We start from the raw sequence: 20,444 nt of genomic DNA on the forward strand, positions 1-20,444 counted from the left end.
GTAGGAAATGATCAAAATGTGTATAGAAATAGGCTGGAGACTATGTAGTATTTATAAATAAATTACAGGGAGATCTACAAGTTCCCTGGAATCACATACAAAATTGAGGATATATGCATTTTTCTGAAGAAGTGGTATAGCTTTTTACCAGTTTTCAAATAGATAAGTGTCCCTCTAAAAACCAGTGCTAGTAGATTCCCAAGGAAGCTCCCCTGAATTATAAATCAGCCAACCTTAATTCTTCCCTAGAAAAGTTTCATGTAATTGAAATTCATGTAAGTCCTTGATTGCAGAAAGGTACTGAGTAGATCATTGGTTTACGGAATCTGTTGATCCTTTCACACACTTAGTGTCCAATGGTACATTTGTAAGGGCTGGCTGAAGTGCTAGGTAGTCTATGGCTGCAGAACTATTTCCTCTGAGTGAAACAAACCAAACACTTCAGAAGAGGTTTCAGCTTACAACACTGGTCTTCTAAGTATTAAAGTATAAAATTAAGACTCTACATGAATCTCAGTTTATTTTGCAATCTTGGAACAACGGCAAAAAGAAATCACTACTCCACTTAAGAGTCTAGCAAAAGAATGAACACGTGCATAATAGTTTGGGGATTTACACATTTTGCTGTAAAAAGCAAATGAAGCTCAAGACAACAATAAGGCATATTTAAGAGTACATCATCTTAGAAACTTACAGATGGGGGATATTAACATGTTATAACTCTCTTAAATGGTCCTGCCACCCTTTATACACAGTCTAGATTTTTAGTATCTTAAATTGTTCTAAAATGATGTGATAACATTACTGTCACTGAAATACTATTTCACAATGTAAACATTACTAAACCATGTCTCACTTCATGAAACAAAAAAAGCAGAGGGGTAAAATAGAATATACACATGGTGAACAAAACTTCAGCAAGCTGACACTGCTATGCTGACGTCTATAGCCAAGCTATCACACTGAGGTAGATGGCGGTTAAGGTTAAGGAAACAGGCTTTGGTTGTCAGGCAGACCTGGGCTGAAATTGGAGTTCTATCTCCAGAGCACAGCATTAGCTGCTGCGAATGCTAAATGAGTTAATTCACGTCAAGTGCTGAGAAGGGTGCATAGTACACAGTAAGGTCTCAATAAATGCTACTCATTATTCCCAAACCCACTCCTCCAACTTCTTTCTTGCTGGCAGAGCCCTAATTTTGTTAGCTGTATACCTTTCTTGTGAACACACGCTCTGAGTGAGTGACCTCATTACCTCGTGTCTCAGTCTGTTCAGACTGCTATAACAAATGCTTGAGACTGGTGGCTTATAAACAACACTGACTTCTCCCAGTCTGGAGGCTAGGAAGTCCAAGATCATGATGCTGGCAGGTTTGGTGTGGTGGCTGATGAGGGCCCACTCCCCAGTTCATAGACAATGCCTTCTCGCTGTGTCCTCCCATGGTGGAATGGGCTAGGGAGCTTTGTGGGGTCTCTTTTATAAGGGCACTAATCCCATTCATGAAGGCTCCCATCATGACCTAAGCACCTCCCAAAGGCCCCCACTTCCTAATAGCAAAACAGTGGGCATTAGGTTGCAACATATGAATTGGGGGGGGCGGGGCACACAAATATTCAGTCTATAGTACCAAGCCCCTTGATTAGTCCAAGTCAATTCATTCTAAAATATCCAACAAGAAAGGACCTCTTTTCTTCCTCTGGATACTAGTATAGTATGTGCATAGTTCCAAAGCAGTCATCCACTTACTCATTAACCTTGGCCACACAGTAATCTTCACTGAGTCTCTTTTCTTCACCTGTAAAACACAACTAACCCTTGCAGGCTTCTTATGATGATCAGAAGTAATGCAAGTAAAGAATCCAAAACGAAGCCTGACAAATACTCAGTGCTCAAAATGTGATGGCTACTTGGAATGTCCCACTTTCATACACAGAACGAAATGTTTTAAAGCAATGCAAATATGTACTAAGTACTTCCTGATAATCCAAATCGCACTAGTTTCTCATGCAGCTGCTTCTACTAAGATCTCATTTATCTCCTTCCATGGCCACACATCTCAACTACTGAGGAGCCTAGATCTGTTTTGCTTAGGTGATCATACATTTTGCTTAGTCATTACTTATCCTAGAAACAATTAAAATGAAGAAGCACTTCACTACTGTCCTAGTTTAATCAGACTGTCGTAGTAACAGACATGCCAATCACTGATTCCCAACTGATACTTCCTTTTCAAAGAAGACGTCCAAACTGCAGGCTTTGAAGGAATCAGCCCTGTGTGCCCTAAACCACAACTGACCCACACTGGGTCATCAGCTTCCCTATCCAGGGAACCTGGAACTAGATCACAGAAATGACAGTGCACACTCGAACTAAACCGAAAGAGCACGGAGCATAAGGGCCTGAATCAGCATGAAGGCAAGGCAAGCTGACATTACAGAGAGAGAAAAGCCATGAGTAGGCAGACTGGCAAGTCTGCGGAGAAAAGCAAATCAGAGAAAGAGAGAAGACAGACAATGGGAGCCCTAGAAGAAATGGATGGAATCGTCATGGTTCCCCCATGGCCCAAGTAGCCCTTCATCTACGTGGTGGTGTACTCTTCTAATAATTCCCATTTTTGCTTCAGCTGGTCTACGTATTCCTGTCTCCAAAGTTAAAGGAGAATTCAAAGAACGGGATCAGTCTCATCAGTATCGGTGTAGAAGGATTTGATAAGCACCAGGTGTAGAAGGATTTGATAAGCACCAGGCCTAAAATGGTATCCATGTTTTGGCAGAAATACCATACCGTCAACTCCTATCAAAGAAGTTGCCTCCTTGTTATAGAACTGCTGTCAAAAATGTAGATGCCTACAGGGAATAGGAGGAGAGAGAAGTGGGCTAGCAGGATCTTAAAGTTTTTCTTTAGATCCAGACATGCTTTATTTTCATATTAAATCTACAGGAATTTTCTTCCTTTACATACATACCCACAATATCTGCTCTCTCCCATTTTTCCTGGTCTATTTCTTGTTTTCTGCTTTCCATAAAGACAAGGGTATAAGAAAAGAATGACAACTAGAGGTGATGACAAATACCAAGGGACATTCAGCCTTGTTGACTGAGAGGTAACAGAGAGTAGAGGGGACAGTAGTAAATTAGAAGGATTTCCTACCTAAAGATAATAATCATTCCTCAGTCTCAACCAACTGTCACCATATAGGCCCTAACTTTAAATTTTCAAGAGAAGACAAAAATCTAGATTTTTATGTGCAGTTCCTAGTTTTAAATGTTGTCAATAAATTTAATTTTCTTCTAACATGATGTAGAGTCAGTTCACTGGCTGTCAACTTGCAATCCTACTATAGACCTCTGTGTCCTTTTATAAATTCCTCGATTATAGACCTGTGTCCTTTTATAAATTCCTCGATTTTTCGCTTCCCTAGATACGTCTATTTAACATCTACATGCACAAGGTCTGTGGTTATATAACAGGCAAAGCACTACAAAGGTTGAACCTCAACTATTTTTCCACCTAAATGTCATTTTAAATTCAACATGTTATTTCTCAGAGACAACTTAAAATCATATTATCAATTAACATCTTATTATTAATTAAATTCCAAACCATGCCATTTACTCTGAGAGAGTAGCAACAGAAACTCTTCCAAGTTAACTGCCTCGGGTAGGCTGATAAACTGTTTACAAATGCTATGTCACTTATGTAAATATCCCATCTGGCCTCTCGGCCTTTAAATCTGCTATTCTTTCAGCCTGGAAGGGCTGTCACCTCTAGGAAGCCTTCTTATGTAGTCCCTTATCATCCTAAGTTTACCCCACAGAGCTCACTGCACACAGCACTGAAATCAGCCCTTAATGTTGATCTCCCCAGGCAGACTATTAATACCTTAAGGATAAGGCCTATACAGGATTCAGTATTGCGGCTCCAGAAGCTAAATGTGACTAAATGGGTCCTGGGCCAGAATACAGAGCATATGTTCTGTTCAATAGGCCAACTACCTCCCAAGCAGGCCACCGTATGCCTAACAATGAATGCTCCTTTTTTCACTCAGTATCAGTAGAATGGTGAACAACAGTCTCTGCCCTCGCAATAAACGCTTCAGTGGAAAGAATGAAACAAGTTAGGGATTTGTTAAACATAGACACAAATTATATATATATATATATATATATATTTTTTTTTCTTCTTTTCAGTGCATTAATATTATGCTGTGTGGCTTTGGGAGATCTACTTAATTTCTCTGGGCCTTAGTACTTTTGTACAGTAAAATGCAGATAATGCCAACTTTACTAGGTTGTTGTGAGGAGTAAGGTGTTCCAGGAAGTGCTAAGCACATGGCATATGTCATAGCTCATTAAAATGCTGCCAACAAACACCTCCTAAGGAAACCAAAACTCCAAGTGTACTCCCAACGGACAGATTTTTAAATCCTGGATAGACATGTGAAAGAGGAAATAGTTCAATAATTGTACTTAATTCATATAGTCTGTAGATTACCAAATAATTGCTTAGTTTTATGAAACTACACTTTCTACCAAGCTCAGAGAAAAACAAACAAACATGGTATAAATCTATGCTTTGTAAAACAAACAGTTCAAGGATTGCCACGTGTATTTGGCATGGCAAAACAAAAACCTGTAGGTGAAAAGTCAGGCAAATTTTGACTCAGTATTAGGAAAAAAATCCAAAATTTCCAAATAACTTAGAGCTAGCCAACAACAGAGTCAGTTTCTGTGGTAGGCAGAATAATGCCCCCTGCCCTTCTAAGACATCTAGTCCTAACACCCAGAAGCTGTGAATATGTTATGCTACACGGCAAAGGGGAATCCAGGCTGAAGAAGGAATTAAGGTTACTAAACAGCTGATCTTGAGATGGGGCGAGCATCCTGAATTATCCAGGTGGGCCCAATGTAATCACAAGGGTCCTTTTAACTGAAAGAGGGAGGCACTGGGAAACTATGACAGCTTCCTTGGGATGTAGTGTCCTCTCCCTTACAAATGACGTTCGAGCAGAGTTAGAAAAGTTGTTCATGGTGTGTTCATGTGTTCATGGTGGGGGTGGGTAAAATGTCATGATGCATCAGATAAAGATTGCCTAAGTGAGTTTCTAAAGGCAAGAGTCCTTACATTAGGTGTAAGGAAAATCCCAGAGAAGTTCTAGAGCATTCAAAGATTCTCAAAAGGATCTGTTTTACAATCAAGGTTAAGAACACTTTTCCTAGATTATTCCCAACACTGAGCTTTTACTATTCCGTGATTTTCTAAGACAGTGAGTCTCAAAGGGTAGCCCACCAAACACCAACATAAAATATCAAAACTCACCTAAGGTAGTTTGTAAAATGCAGATTGCTGAGCTCCACCCCAGACAGAATCTCTGAGAACTGGAGGAAAGTGCAATATTTAACAAACTTGGGGGAGAAAGGACAGGGAATTCCCTACACAGATAAAAAACCACTGCTCCAAGGAGTATTTTATGAAACATTAAGCTGAAGAAACTGAAATAAATTGTTCCCATTGCCGAATCTTTAAAAATCTCAGTGCACTCATCCTACCGTGTGGCTGTAACTTTTTTTTTTTTCCCTGAGCCTCAGGCAGCTTAGAATATGTAGACAATGCCGACTGCACCTAATTTTTTAGATTAAAATTCATTCTGTAGAGCTCCAGAATGATGATTAGCAGGTCATATGTAACACACAAAAATTGTGGGTCCTAGCTCCCCGCCCCACTCCCATGTAAAGAAAAATAATGCCCGGCATACTATACTACATACCGTTAAATACTTGAAGCCTTGTGTTGTGTCGATATCATTAGTAAATGTCAACTTTCTATGATAAATTTCTTGAAACGATTCCCCTTCTAAACTTTCACTATTCCAAATGCATGTTTTGCTTAAAACATTCTCCCAGACCTATATCTGTGATGCCATGGGCAAATTTACAAACTAAGTCCTCCACTAGTCGCAGCGTGGGGCAACCGGAGTGGCCTCGAAGAAAAGATCTCAAATAGAGATGGCCCAAGAGGATGAAGAAGGACAGCTAAAAGTGAGCGGCTTTTGAATCTCAGCAACCTGAAGCAGCTTTTCCCTATCCGAAATGCTTGACAACCCTAAAGCAACCTGAGACGCGACTTTGGGAAGGGGCCTGCGAGAAGAGCATTGAGGACCTCTCTGCGCGCCTCACAAATAACCCAAATTCCAAGGCAAGGTCACAGAGAAGCCATCCCAACCAGGGAACCAGGGACAGAGTCAAGTTCCCCCAGCTCCCAAGAAAGCCCTTCGCGGCATGCACCAAGCCAAGTTAGCGGAGCCCTCCCCGAGAAAGGGCCGGGGGTCAGGAAGTCCCGGTACCTCCACACCCAGACGCAGGCCCTCAATCAAAAAGCCCCTGCCGAGGCCCCCCGCTCAGCTACACAGAGGAGCAGAGAAAGCCCCAGCCACTCACCCTGCAGCCACTGCGTGCTGTGAAGCCATCTCCAACCAGCTCCGCGGCCGACAGACCACCCGGCAGCCCCCGTAAGCACTCCCGTGCCTCGGCGGCCGCTAAAGCCCAAGAGGCAGCGCACAACCCGGGGGTCACAGCCCAGCCTCCAGGTGGCCGCCATCTTCCCGGCCTTCTCGCGGGCTGCCCGAAGCACCGCCTGAAGGCCCAGTCATCAGGCCCGCCCGGGCCCGCCTCCCAGCCAGTGGCCACGCCCCCTGGGCGCCGGCCGATTCCCCCCGCCGCGGTGGCCCCCGCCTCCACATGCGGCAGCGCCGCGGGATCTGCGGTTTGCAAGGCCCCCGGGCCCGCCTCCCGCCTCGTCCGCGCCGCCCCCGGGGCTGCCCCCGGCGCCGCCTGGTGGCGTTGCGGCGCCCCGCGAGAGCCCGCTTGCAGCGCTGGGAGCGACTCAGGTAGGGCTGGAGGCCGGGGTCCACTGGTCCGGCCATGTCTGGCTGTCGCGCTCCGGAGGGAGACTGCTGCTCTCGGCGAGGCGGCGCGCAGGTAGGGCGGGGCCGCCGGTGCCCTGGGCTCCGAGGAGGTGGGGGCTGCGGGGCGCTCCGCGTGCCGGCGTGGGGCAGGGCGCCGGGCGGTCCGGCTCTCCGACGGCGGGCGGGGGCACCGAAGACCGGAGGGGGTGAAATAGCGGAGCGAGGAGGCCGCTGGGCGTCTCCCGCGTGTCCTAAAGACTTGTCGGGAGGACGGGCCGCAGGGCGAGGTGAAGCGCGCCGGTGCGCTGGAGCTGGGGCTGGCCTCGAGCTCGCCCCCTGCCCTGGCGCCCAGCCCGACGGTGGGCCGCAGGGGCACGCGGAAGCGCGGGCCTCGGTACCCGCACGTTTCCTCTGGGCATTGCTCTCTGCCTGCCTCAGTTTAGGTTGATTATGGGGTGATCGCAGAAACGATTCTTCCTTAAGCAGACGTTAAAGGGAAATCCACCCTCGGGCTGTGTATACTTTTCACTCACTTATACACAATAACGGTTTTATGGGACCCTTCTAGGGGCTCAAGGATACAGTAGTGATTAAGACAAGTGGCCTGGGGTCTAGAGGAAAACTAGAGCAGTGAACAATTACAAGGCAGCGTGAGAAGCCCTGCTAAAGAGCCGGGAAAGCCTCCTAAAATTAGCCCCCTCATTGCTCCTGGTGTTCTTAGGGTTGAAGGTCTCAATTAAAAAGTAATAACATGCGGGAGATTTTATTCTGAAATACTTGTCAATGCCGACTACGTTGGGAAGGAATGACAACAATTCCAAGAGCGGCAGATATTCATTTGGGCAATAGAATTGCAATTCAGGAGACACAGGTTCAGGCTAAAACCCAAAATGTGCTCCAAGGAAGACAAAGGAGGGAGGGGATTATAAAGGCAGAAAGAGAGAAATCACACAGGTTGTTTGCAAAATTTGTGATTGGTTCTGGCAATAACTGCTATTTCTTAGCTATCCGTGATTGGTAAGGTCATCTCTAGGGCAGAAAGTTCATATTTGTAGGAGTAAGCGTACCTCTTGAGAGAAGGTCAAGATGACAGCAATGAAGCACAGTTCAAAAGTTACCTTCGGTCTGGGTAGACGTGTGCGTACATGAGCCCCATTTCCTTCGTGGCCTCCCCGCTCCATTGTAGAAGCCTTGACATGTGGTATTCCATTTTGTTATTGCTATCCACATTTCCCCCTTTTGGTCAAGATCTTGTAGCAGAAAGCATCACGGATCAACCCTTTGATATATTGATGTTTCCCTCGTTGCCAGGAAGGCTCATTCCTGGGGAGTCATGTCCCTGGTAGCCGGTGCTCGATCATTAGTAGGAGTAATGCAGTCAGGGGCTTTGGCCATATCTGAGCAATGAGGAGGCAGTCACGAATTGAGTCCTAGGTCTAGTCTCTACCTGGAAACAGTGTCAAGTCCTTTGTTCAGAGTTGCAGGATTGGTCAGTCATCTCAAGTCGCTGAGCAATCATTACTCTGGCGGTAGACACAAATATGCAGTATCATGAAATGCAAATCATTAGAAGTTTCAAGCAGGAAAAATTGAACAAACCAGAACAATAATCATTACTAAGGCCTGGAACCCTGATCTCAAAAGAGCTCGAGGCCAGAGGGTAACCAACCAAACAGGTTAAAGTGGTCCAGGTGGCCAGTAGTATGACCTGTATCGCTGAGGACATTTATATTATCTTTTATGACCTTTAACTCTTGTTTTATGTGACCAGACTCATTTACGTAGAAGCAACATTCTTCTCCCAGGAGTGCGCAAGTACTCCATTGTTGAGCAGTTAGGATATCAAGAGCCCTTGGGTTATCTGATATAATCCCCCTTAGGGAGTTAATACAGTCCCCCTTAGGGAGTCCAGGGATCGTTGTTGAGCCAAGGCTTGAGCAGTAGAATTTGCCAGTGTAGCTGTGGTTAGGGATAAAATTTTGTCAACAGGTCATTATGGATAACATCAATCCAAGGGACAAACCCTTCAGCACTGGTAACCAGTAGAGAGTAGATGAGGTATAAAAAGGGGTTGCCAAGCCTCGCCTAAACCTATGAGATTGTGGTTGGATTTTTTTCCTTTAACAAGAACTTGAAATGGAATATTATGGTGTCGTAAAAGGCATTATCCTTTCATGTGCCAGCTGTCTGGATGTTCATAAGCTCATGCTTCCTCGTAGTAACCAGACACAAAGTTGTACCCAAAGGGGGGCATGCAGCATGCAATACTTTCTAGTTCTGCAGCAGTGTCAGCAGTCAGGAGCACTTGGCAAGGTCCTTTCCAATGGGGCTTGAGGACTGTCTTCCTCTGATGATGCTTCCAGAATCCCCAGTCACCAGGCTCTGCACTCTGACCAACAGGACCCTTTAAATTGGAATCTGTTGATGATAGGCTTGAGCATAAGACAGTAGAGACTTACGCTGGCTGGTCATATTAGCATAAGACAACAGGGGATCAGCAGAAAGTTATGTACCAGTAGACAGTGATCTGCTGGTGACTGTCTCATGTAACATTAGTTTATATTTTCCAAAGAGGGTACTTCAAACAGTTGGCAAGGCCAAAGGGAATACCTTAGGCCAGGGGAGTCTAGTCTATAGATATATAACAAAACCTGAAGACAATTAACAGGACTAGAATCTAATATTTATAAGGGTGCACACGTAATTTTTGTCTCTACAGTTATCCTCATTTTTTACCAAAATAATCACAGCAAGACTAATTTGTTTATATTAAAAACTTGGCCTGATTTTTTATACAAGTGGAAATAAAACTACTCTGAGAGTTTCTGAATTCTGGCGGATCAGGTAGGGAGGAAAAGTAAATGTTTCATCTATGTTCACAAAGGTATGTCTTACCAAATTGTTGATAGCTTAAAAGAAAACATTTCTTTAAATCTGGAAAAACAAAACATTAGAGCATCTTTCTTAGCTCACGTAGTCCCATGTAATTTAATGTTTTTTCTGCTTGAATCCAGTTTTTCCATTAGTTTTCTCAACTTTGCCTGATGATTGAGGGTGATAGGAATAGTAATAATTCCAAGAAGTTTGAAAAGGTTTCCTTAAGGTTTATATGATTTTCCCAGTGAAGTGGGTGCCTCGATCACTGGATGCTAGAAGGTCTATACCTTCCCAAGTGGGAAATACATTTTCTAGCAGTTTCTGTGCCATCATGAGGGCGTCAGCTTTGTAGCAAGGGAGGGCTTTAACCCATCCGGAAAACATACGTACAATAACAAGAACATGATGATAACCAATACTAAGTAGCATGTGAATGCAATCCAGCTGCGTGTGCTCAAAGGACCCAGAGGGAGGAGGTCTGAGGCCTCTGGGGGCCGAATACTTTTTCATAATGCACTGTGGCGGGGACGGAATGTAAAAAAACGAGAAAGTGGGGTTTCCCAGGGAGGCAGGAAGAACCAAGTGGCCATCTTGGGTTTTCCATAGCCCCAGCTGTTTGTTGAATGTACAGACATTGTTTACCCACCTTAATTTCTCTGATTCAGGAGCAGACTGTTGCCCTGTTACAAGGACATCAGAATGGCAAAAGTCTGGCAATGAGAGGTCAGTTTTTTTTTTTGCAAGAGAAGCAGAATGGACTTCATCCACATGTGTCATAACCTTTAAGATTCTGTTGTTGCTACCTTTGCATGACAGTCAGCTAAGGTGCTCTTCTGATATTTAGTGTGAGCCTCAATTTTGATGACAGACAACATTTTATGTCAGGACACATTAGACTCCCAGGAATTTCACATCGTTTCTGGAACTCTTATAACCTATAAAGACATAACATAAAGAAGGCTTAATGTTATTTCTTATTTGACAATGCTTTCCATGTAGTTTAACATATTGAATAAGCCTAATTAGTTTAATATCTCTCAGGACAGAAAAAAAAGACTTTATGTAGAATTTGATTTTTGGGAAGTTTGTCAAAAGATATCAAAAAGGTTTTAAAACATTTGATCAAAAAGGATCACAAATTTTTATGAAATAGTACTTAATTGTCTCTTTAACCACAGTGACCAAGTGATTTTAAAGGCAAACAGAAAGTTACATAGTGCTGAGCAAAACCCAGCTTTCCTAACTAATTGAAGACTTGATAAAGACAAAACACAGAATCTGTGTTTCCTAGGCAGATTACATTAAAGGTAAAGAAACTTTGTTTAGTTTCTTATTAAGAGCAGATCAGAGATCTGAGAAGGCTTTGTCCTTTAATAGAGAGAAAAACCAAATTCTTATTTTGTACCAGTGTAGTTTTGATATTAAAATTCATTTTTAAAAATAAATTTATTTTAATCTTAGCCAACTTGACTACACATCAAAATTTCTTTTTAAAGACTCCTTTTTCACAAACCTTCTACAACTTTCTATATCTGTTTAGGTTTTCTCCTATCTTTTTCTTTCTTATTTTAGAACAATTATTTTGTTTTAGGACAAAATTACTTTCTTGTTTTCCTTTATCAAAAATTCATCTTCATTCTTCCTACCTTCTCTTACCGAAAACACATATCCTTCTTTCCTTGTCTACTTTCATATATAGTCGTTTTCTTATTTCAAAAACCTAACGAAGTTTATCTAAAAAAAAGAAATGATGCAAGGCAGTTGTTGCAGGATGATTACAGATTTACTCTTAGTGGATATCATAATTGCCTATACATTACATTAAATGGATATAAACTCATATATAACACAGTTGAAGTAAACTATACACTCTGGAAAGTACAGTATGAGATATACTTGTTTGTAGGTTCATCCTGACATTGCTCTGCCAAACTGGGCATAACAGAACAGGCAGAGGCAGCACGATTCCCACATTATTGCTGAAGAGGGTTGCTCTAGGTTGAGTAGGTGGAATAAAGAGTGGAAAGATGAAACAACAACTTCTAAACCTTCTAAACCGATGGCAGAGCTACAAATATCTGGGAAGCCACCACCAGAATTCTCAGCCTTGTAAGTAGTAATAAGAGATGGGGGAAGTTCTTTTAAATAAAGATTGTTTCCTGGCTGTAAATCTGAAAAGAGAAGGCAACAAGGTATGAGCCTATCAGAGAGTGATTACAGTCTGGCCTTGAGGAGTTATCATGGTGTGTGTACAGGCCAGAAAGGGTGGCGGTTCTTATATTGGCCTCTCCATCTGGCAGCATAGACCCTTCTGTTGCTCAATTTACTGTGGTATAAGAACAGTGGCTTTCAAACATGTTGGATCATTCCATAGCAAGAAATAGAGTGTATATTGTGGTCCAGCATATACTTAAATATATAAAACCATATAAGTAACTGAAATAAAAATTTAATAAACTGACACATACGTCCTATTTTTAATATCTGCCATACATGTATACTATATTGCATTTTATGAAATTATTTTATTTATATGTATAGAAGTACATTTATAATAAATTTATGTATTATAAATAAAATTGAAGATATATATTATCCATTTATCTATTTTGGTAAATATAGATACCCTGTACATTTTCTGTGTAAATTAAAGTTAATGATAATTTTTCAATGGTCTGTGACCATAGTTTAAAAAAGGAAGACGTTACGGTAAACCCTCCGTAGTGGGAGAAAGCTCTCACGAGAGCTCCGTGGCTTCTCATCTTTCAGAGGGGCGCCTGCTGCCCTGCCTGCATTCTCTTGGCGCCAGTGCACAGTGTGTGTAGAGTTAATTTATGTTTATTACTCTGTAAGTGTTCTGACATTTTCTCTTTGGTTCATTTTGTATTCTCAGCTCTTCTCCCAACTTTGTTTTCTTTAACTATTTGTGATCTTTGCTTTCCAGTGAAAACTAGGAAGCAGGTAATTGTGAACTATCCTATAGTAGCATCCTATAGTAGGTTAGCAAACCCATAAACACATTTTATAATTCCTGGATTTAATTGCATATATCTCTTCACAGCCATCTTTTCAGTGTGGTGCAAAACATGTCTATTGATAATCCAAATATTGTTTGTCTCTGAAAAAAATTAGAAAGCCAAAACTAGACAAACTTGTTCAGCAGTCAGTGTCTCAGTATACCATCCTATCCATAGGAAATGATTTAGATATTCAAGGAATACCTATCAATTAGTTTAACTTGGTATAAACTTTTATCTTCTTTACACTTATTTAAACACTTGTTTTTAACAGTCATATTTGGATTAGACAGTAAATAGTTAACCATCATCTCAAGTCATTTCCCTTGTGGACAGATTCCACAAGAGAAACGGCAGGAGCCTACCCAACCATAAACCCAGGGAGAAAAAGTTGTATGTTTGCATTACATTCAATTTTGATAACTCTGAAGACGTGTCTGTTTTTATTAAACCGACAAACTTAAACTACCTTTTATCAAAGATTATCTCAGATCACTTGAACTTGAAAAACATTTGAATTAGTTTCTATATTTCTGAGAGTTTTAGGAATACTTAATTTATATAAATGTTTAATTTTGGCGATATAATCCAATGGTAGAGAAGTATCATATATATAGAGAGACAGACATACCTACGTAGACATACAGACCAACAAAAACAGAGATCTTTAAAAATTTTAGCCGTGTCTCAGGTACAAAACTCAAAAGAATACTTGGATCCAAATTGTGTTTCTGGCAGATGGACTAAGTTAAAGTTACCTACTTAGATGGCTGGGGATTTTTTTTTTTTTCCTGCATGCTATAAGGATCCTTTTTAGAGTTGTTTTGAAGTCCTTTTGTCTTTTAGAAGCTTCTGCATACCAATCAGAGAATGCATTCCATTGTCTCTGAAAGGTTGGGAATCTTCTAAGGGTGACCCTTAAGGTAGACTTATCTGAAACAGAATTTCCCCAGAATGGCCATTAGAGTTCCAAATTATTTCAAAAGTTCACCCATTTCCACTTGTTTAGCTTTAGATTTCTTATTTTCTGACTGTGCACACAAATAAACTAATTTAGGTGTTTCAGATGAGCCCCATTGGGGCCAAGAAAGTTTTAAATCATCCTTTGATAATATGGGTCCATTGAGATAAAAATTTACAAGAAGAGGGAGCATGTTCTTTAAATATAGATCCAGGTGGCGTTCCCAAAGGAGACTGATACATTTATGGTTGTTCTACAACAATTGTTTCCCATAACTTAGCGAGGGCTGTTCTCAGATAACCAAGGCAGGAGGGCATATGTTCTGGGTCCAGTGTGTGCTGCTTGTGAGGACCGCTTTCCAGAGTGTCACCAGTGGGCTGTTGGTCTCTCTTTTACGTGTCTCAGAGATTCCTGAGCACCAATTAGTGTCAGGTTGCTCAAGGTACTAGGATGACCCAGTCCTTTATGTGTACCTTCAGGATGAGCTTATGAAGTTCCTTCTGACCCAGGACCAGGGTGTGTTCTTCTGTTGGGAGGCCGTGTAAGACTGCTGCATGTCATAGACAGAGTCCCAGCACTTCGCTAGGTTTCTGGTCACCTAGAAACAACCCAAAAAGGGTTGGAAGGAGCAATGTGTCTTATCTTCCGGGTCAGAGAACCCTCATTTGGATAACAGAAGAAACTGAGAGGTCTGCATTGGTTACCAAGAACAGCTGAATTTCAAATTGTACGAGAATGTGGCCACTTAAAGTGAAAAACTACTAAAGCTGCAATAGCATTCACCAGGAAATGTCCTTAAACCTGAATCCTCCACGTGGTTAAGATGAGGATGGAATCCTCCCCTCCAAAGGAGAGAGGACAGAGAAGTCCATGAACCCAAATCCTCTGCCTCGTTAAGGGAAAGACAGAATCCTCCCCTCCACAAGAGAGAGGACAGAAGCCGTTAATCTGCCCAAATGAAATCTGGTCTGAATCTCAACTGAAAATAGGAAGTTTGGATCCAGGAGAACTTTTTTTACCACCAGAACTTTGAGGCTCGCTGGTGGAAATGCTAGAGAACAAGGGCCTCTTAGAGTTACCTTCCATGTGTCTGCAGAGGGACCAGGGTCCACTGTCAGTTGCTTTGGATCCTGCTGACTATGCCAACTATGCCAAGAAATGTTGACCAAGGAAAAATTCACTAAAATTCAAATAGCAAATATTTATTTAGGCACTTGAAATTGCAATTTGGGAGACCTAGATTCAGGTGGAAACCCAAAATGTGTTCCAAGGACGACAAGGAGGCAGGAGTTTATAAGACATAAATCACAACAGGTTGTTCTGCAGAATTTGTGATTGGTGCCGGCAACAACTGTTACTTCTTGGCTATAAATGATTGGTTGCTAAAGCCATCTTTAAGGCAGAAAGTTCTTATCTATGGGAGTCAGCATATTTATTGAAAGAAGGTCAAGATGACAACAGTGAAGCAGTTCAAAAGTTACGTTCTGTCTGGGTAGAGATGTGGTGTGTATGCGTAAGCCCCATTTCCTTAATGGCCTCCCAGCTCCATTTTAGAAGTTTTGACATATGTTACTCCGTTTTGTCAATTTTGTTATTGCTGTCCACATCAACCACTATCTCGTGTGAATAAGTGACTTTCCCCAGAATGCAAAGATGACTCTCTGAGGATAGAAGACTGGACAGGGAGCATTGAATGGAAAGGGAGAAGATGTTGGATACAAGACAGATAGCTCTGGATGGTTCCTAGGCAGGTGTGTGTGGAGGACATAGAAAGTAGAAGCAACCTGTTAGTAGAATCATTTCTAAGATGTTTCAGTAGCATACATGTTAATGCCCCCAATAAGTAAATCTTGGTGAAATGGAATCTAAATGAACGTCAGAGAGAGCCTTAATCAAAGGGTCTGAGAATAAACTAGAATTCTCAAACCAACCATGGCCCACAGACAATTTGGTGAGTAGGAGTGTTTGCTCCACTCATTTTTCATAAAAAATTTGAGCCAACATTTCAAAATGCAGAACATTTCCGGCTTCTCTTAAAACTTCAGAACATCTGGTGGCTCTGGGCCCTTATTCCTCCGTGGGATCTGGATTGAGCTGACTAGTGAGCACCACTTTCAATGGGGCATGTGCTTGCCAGGTTACCACAGCTCCACTACTCACACCAGATTTGCATAGCCCATCTAGATGTTTGTGTATACCTGGTTTTAAACAAACATAAAGCAATAGGAAAAGTTTCAAGAAGTCATAAAATTTCTGTGTAGCTTTAGAAGGTTTGTGGACAATTGAGGGAGACAGTCTCTTTAGCCTTAAGGAAGGGAAATGTTCAACTGTAAGTGATTAATTCAACAAATATTTAGTGAGTGCGTACTATGTGCCAGGCTTTGTGGATTGAGCAGAGAGCAAGCCACAAATGGTTCCTTCCCCAGTAGAGCATACTTGCATAGTGGGAGATAAAAATAAGTAAAGAGTGTTAACCTAAAAAATAAGAGTCCTTATTTTACCAGCGAACTGGGTTCTTTCAGGAATAGCAGAGAAATTGCCATTTGAGACAAGCAAACTATAGCAAAGGCCGTAGGCAAGTTCAATAAGAAAAGGAGAGGAAAGTTGTTTTATAGAAAAAAAGAAGGAAATTGGGAGGGTTGTTTTGAGCAAAAGTCCATTGGAGGAGAGCAAGAGTTTAGAGTGGTGACAGGTTCTCATTGGCTTAGTTGCTGAGGTAGTCAGTTTCCTCCAGGAGATGCATGTACATCTTATCTTTGGTGTTGAACCTGTAATTGACAATTCTTTCCTGTTGAGGATTCTTCTTGTTGGGGTCTGTAATTGACAGTCCTTCCTGTAATTGACCTCCAGTGGTACTGCTGATTCTGTTTTAAGTGAGGTTTCCCTTTGTTAATTTTCACAAGACATAGGACAGTATGGCAATGTGACATTGTACTAGGATGGAAAGTTCAAGGTACTGTAGGAGCACAGACTTGAATGGGTTAGAGAATGCCTCAGGAGGATATTAAGGTATCAGCTGAGGCCTAAAGGACCAGGAAGATGTAACCATTGAAATGGAAGTAAGGGTTTCCCAGGTAGATGAAAAGCATGCACAGAGTCTTAGAGACGAGGGCATGGTGGCTTCTCATATCAAGAGAAGTTTGGTGTTATTGGAATATGAAGTAGGGGGCAGGAACTTGGGAAGAGATGAGGCTAAAGAGGAGAGCAAGATCAGAACCTTCAGGGCTTGATAAGCCAATCTTACAAATACGAATTGTATACTAAGGGCAATGAGACAATCAAAAAGATGACTGAAGAAAGCCTGGGGGGTGCTGGCTGGAGTTGGAGACTAGAGGCTTGGAGAAGCTGTGGTGGTAATCTAGGCAAAGATGACGGTAGCCTGAGTGAGGGATTTAGGCAATAAAATCAGGAGGATTTGGTTATTGATTGGATGTGTGTGGTGAGAGAAGGAACCAGGAAGGACTTCTAGGTTTCTGATGGAATGGGGCCTGGTAGTCCATCAGAAAGAGCACACAGGAAGAAGAAGCAGTTCAATGATGAGCCTGTTGTGGACATGTTGAGTTTGAGGTACATGTTAAGTGGGGCACTATAAACTAGATTGTTGTATTTATGGCTCTCAAGCTTGGGAGAGAGAGCGGGATTGGAGATAGGTTTGGGATACTTGCTCACTAAAACCTTTCCACTGAAGGCCCATGTATTTATTGATAGATACCCTATTCTGAACCCATATAATATTACTTGCCTTCCTCTATAGCCCTTTCAATACTGTTATTTTGTCATCCTTTGTTCTAAACTTTCCCAGTTGATTTATGTTTCATGGACTTTCTTCTAATATTCTCAAGATTGTCCAGGCACTGACTATATTATTTTCAGGTCACACTCAGCTTGTAACAGTAATCTCTGAAGTGGTTTTACAGTTCTGAAATTAAATTCCCAATGACGTACTTAAGGCTCTTAAGCTGAATTTTTCTAACATCAACAGAAGTCAAGAGGTATTTCCCTAAAAATTTTGTGTATTAGCGAAGTCCGGACTCTGAAAGATGCAGACATGAATGAGCCACTGTCCCTGCCCTTGGGAAACTGAAGCACTTCCAAATGCATGCCAGTGACACGTACCACACACCAGCAGTGAGCTGTTGGCGAGGTGGTGGAAAGAGGACTAAATAAGTTCCTTAGGAGAAGGACAAAGTATTTTGCGAGTGCAAAAGCAGGGGAAAGTAATTTCAAATGATGAGTCACAGGAGGCTTTATGGAGGATGTGGCATTTTAGTTTGGCCCTTATTTTGAGTTGGAGACCGAAAAGAAGATACTAGGCCCAGCGTGTGCTCTGTCTTAAGAGGTCGCGCTACACAACTCCAGCCTTTTTTGCTATATGGGAGTATGGGCCCCTTGTCTAAGTTCTCCTTTTTTAAGGGAAGCTAGAAATGCAGAATTTCTGTGAAATCTGATTTTTAAATGTTGGCTCAGATTCTATTTAAGCACTGTATAGGCCAAATACACCACTTCCCGTGAGCCTGGTTCCATCCATAAGACACCAGTTTGTAACCTCCAATATAGGACTTTTTTTTTTTTTTAACAGGTTGATCTTTTTATTTATTTATTTTTGTGAGGAAGATCAGCCCTGAGCTAACATCCATGCTAATCCTCCTTTTTTGCTGAGGAAGACCCACTCTGAGCTAACATCTATTGCCAATCCTCCTCCTTTTTTTTCCCCCAAAGCCCCAGTAGATAGTTGTATGTCATAGTTGCACATCCTTCTAGTTGCTGTATGTGGGACGTGGCCTCAGCGTGGCTGGAGAAGCGGTGCGTCGGTGCGCGCCCGGGATCCGAACCCGGGCTGCCAGTAGTAGAGCGCGCGCACTTAACCGCTAAGCCATGGGGCCGGCCCAGGACTTTTCTTAATGTAAGAGATGTGATCTTAATTCAGCCAATGTATATTGAGCAAAACACTTGGTTAGGTGTATCTGTATATGAAGAGCATGTTCCCCACCCCACCTAAAGGGAGCTATGTGTAGTTGGGGAGATGAACCAAGAATTACTTCTGTTTTTGACTTTTACCTTACCTATCACGGTGTCATATATATACGTTAACCCTGAAAAATATTTGTTCGTTGATACTACTACAGCACAAGGCCATCCAATACCCTTGGCTCTATTTTCCTTGATCTAATCAGTTTCGTTCATCTTTACCCCTCCCCTCAGTCTCGTGCCCATTCCCATGGCCATATCTTTCCCTGCCCAACCACTATCCCTTCACCCCACACTTTTTTGGGTGAAAGACTTTTCTTTCTTGCTGCTACAGTTCTCTGTGAGTAGCCTCTATCATAGGATCCTCCATATTATATTACAAATAATGGCCTTTACTTGAATGCCTCCCACCCAGACCCCCAAGGGATGGGGGGGGTCACTCCCTGTATAAATTTGTGTCTCTACAAATATTATGGTGTCTTACTGCAGCTGGCCCCGAGTACCTCATGGCCGTCCTCTGGGGAGCTTCCTTTCACATTCCCCTAAGGAGCTATCCCAAAACCTCACCGTCTCACTTCATGCTTTACCCCAAGCCTATTTCATAGATGACCTTGCCTCCAAAATAATAAGAAAATGGAAGCTATTAGGTTGAACTTCTTAACTTCAGTTTCTTCCTCTTCCCACCCACATTATAACATAAAGGTTAAGAACTAAGCATCTAAAATCAGACTGCCTGCATTCAAATCTTGGTTCTGTCAGTTACTATCTGGACAAATTAATCTTTCTTAGTATAATATAGTTATTATAAGGATTAAGTAAAGTTGTCCATATAATGCCTGGCACAAAATAAGCGCTCGATAAATGTTAGCTAGTCTTTTTATCAGTTGTCTTACCACATATTACCTGCATCTTTACTCTTTCCCCTGCTGAAGGCAAATACTTCACGGGTCTCCTAATTCCAGCTGCTTCTGTCTCCACAAAGACTGACCTGTTAGGTAGGCCTTTGCTCTCCTATACCTTTACTCTCCCCCTGTTCCCTAGTTTTACCTCTTAGCATGTAAAAGAAAACTCTAACAAGTTTTCCCCTCTGTTTCACTGTCTAGCTCTTCATAGCAACGCTGTTGCAAGAGTCATTAGAATTCTCTGCCTCTGAGTTTCATTCACTTCTCAACCACTGCCATCTGGCTTCTACACCCAGTCTGTTGGAACAGTTGTTACTTAAGGCCGTATATGACCTAATTTACAAATGTAGTTGGCCTAGCAAGACCCCAGCCCAAGATGAACCCTGCCACCCATCCTCTTGGTGATTACACTGAGCAACTGAACATTGCTGCAGAAAATTCCACAACTATGCTGGCTGTCTTCACTTCATATTCAAGATTTCAGCCTCAAATTGGCACTTCACACCGCCCAACACCCCTCCTGCGTTTTCTTGGTAGTTCACGGTCCCACTTCCGGAGATGAGTAGTGTCTACCTTTCATTCTCCTTTCAAGGCTTTCATACTCTGTCCCCACACTCTCACTCAGCTGATGACTTTGTTTATTCTTAAGAAAATAGAAGTCATTAGATATGAACTTCCTCACCTTCTTTCCACAACACCTACACATCTGCTTAAACATAACCCCATCTTCTTTCATTTCATAAAATAGAAGCAGCCCAGTCCTCCCACTTGTCAGAGTGTCCATCCTCTTCCACCTTCTAAAGTTGTTTCTCTTGCT

General features: G+C 42.2%; 2 protein-coding genes across 3 annotated transcripts in view; one reads left to right on the plus strand and one right to left on the minus strand.

Annotated features, from left to right (window-relative positions):
• Window positions 1–6,617, minus strand: part of PDHX (pyruvate dehydrogenase complex component X) — a 71,547-nt gene extending 64,930 nt beyond the window's left edge. Inside the window, exon 1 of one of the 2 annotated variants that reach the window (XM_087423143.1) lies at window positions 6,436–6,617. In XM_087423143.1, the coding sequence (XP_087279269.1) occupies window positions 6,436–6,595 (160 nt within the window). In that variant the 5' untranslated portion in view covers window positions 6,596–6,617. The remainder of the gene's footprint in view (window positions 1–6,435) is intronic. The other variant, XM_004436860.3, reaches the window with a different exon arrangement.
• Window positions 6,618–6,811: 194 nt separating this feature from the next.
• The window catches only part of APIP (APAF1 interacting protein), a 32,249-nt gene continuing 18,616 nt past the window's right edge, over window positions 6,812–20,444 (plus strand). The window contains exon 1 of the mRNA XM_004436859.3: window positions 6,812–6,975. Coding sequence (XP_004436916.2) covers window positions 6,919–6,975 — 57 coding nt within the window. The 5' untranslated portion in view covers window positions 6,812–6,918. The remainder of the gene's footprint in view (window positions 6,976–20,444) is intronic.

The sequence above is a fragment of the Ceratotherium simum genome, chromosome 34 (assembly GCF_057802395.1).
Source record: "Ceratotherium simum simum isolate JZ-2026a chromosome 34, ASM5780239v1, whole genome shotgun sequence".
In the NCBI taxonomy this organism is placed as follows: domain Eukaryota; kingdom Metazoa; phylum Chordata; class Mammalia; order Perissodactyla; family Rhinocerotidae; genus Ceratotherium; species Ceratotherium simum.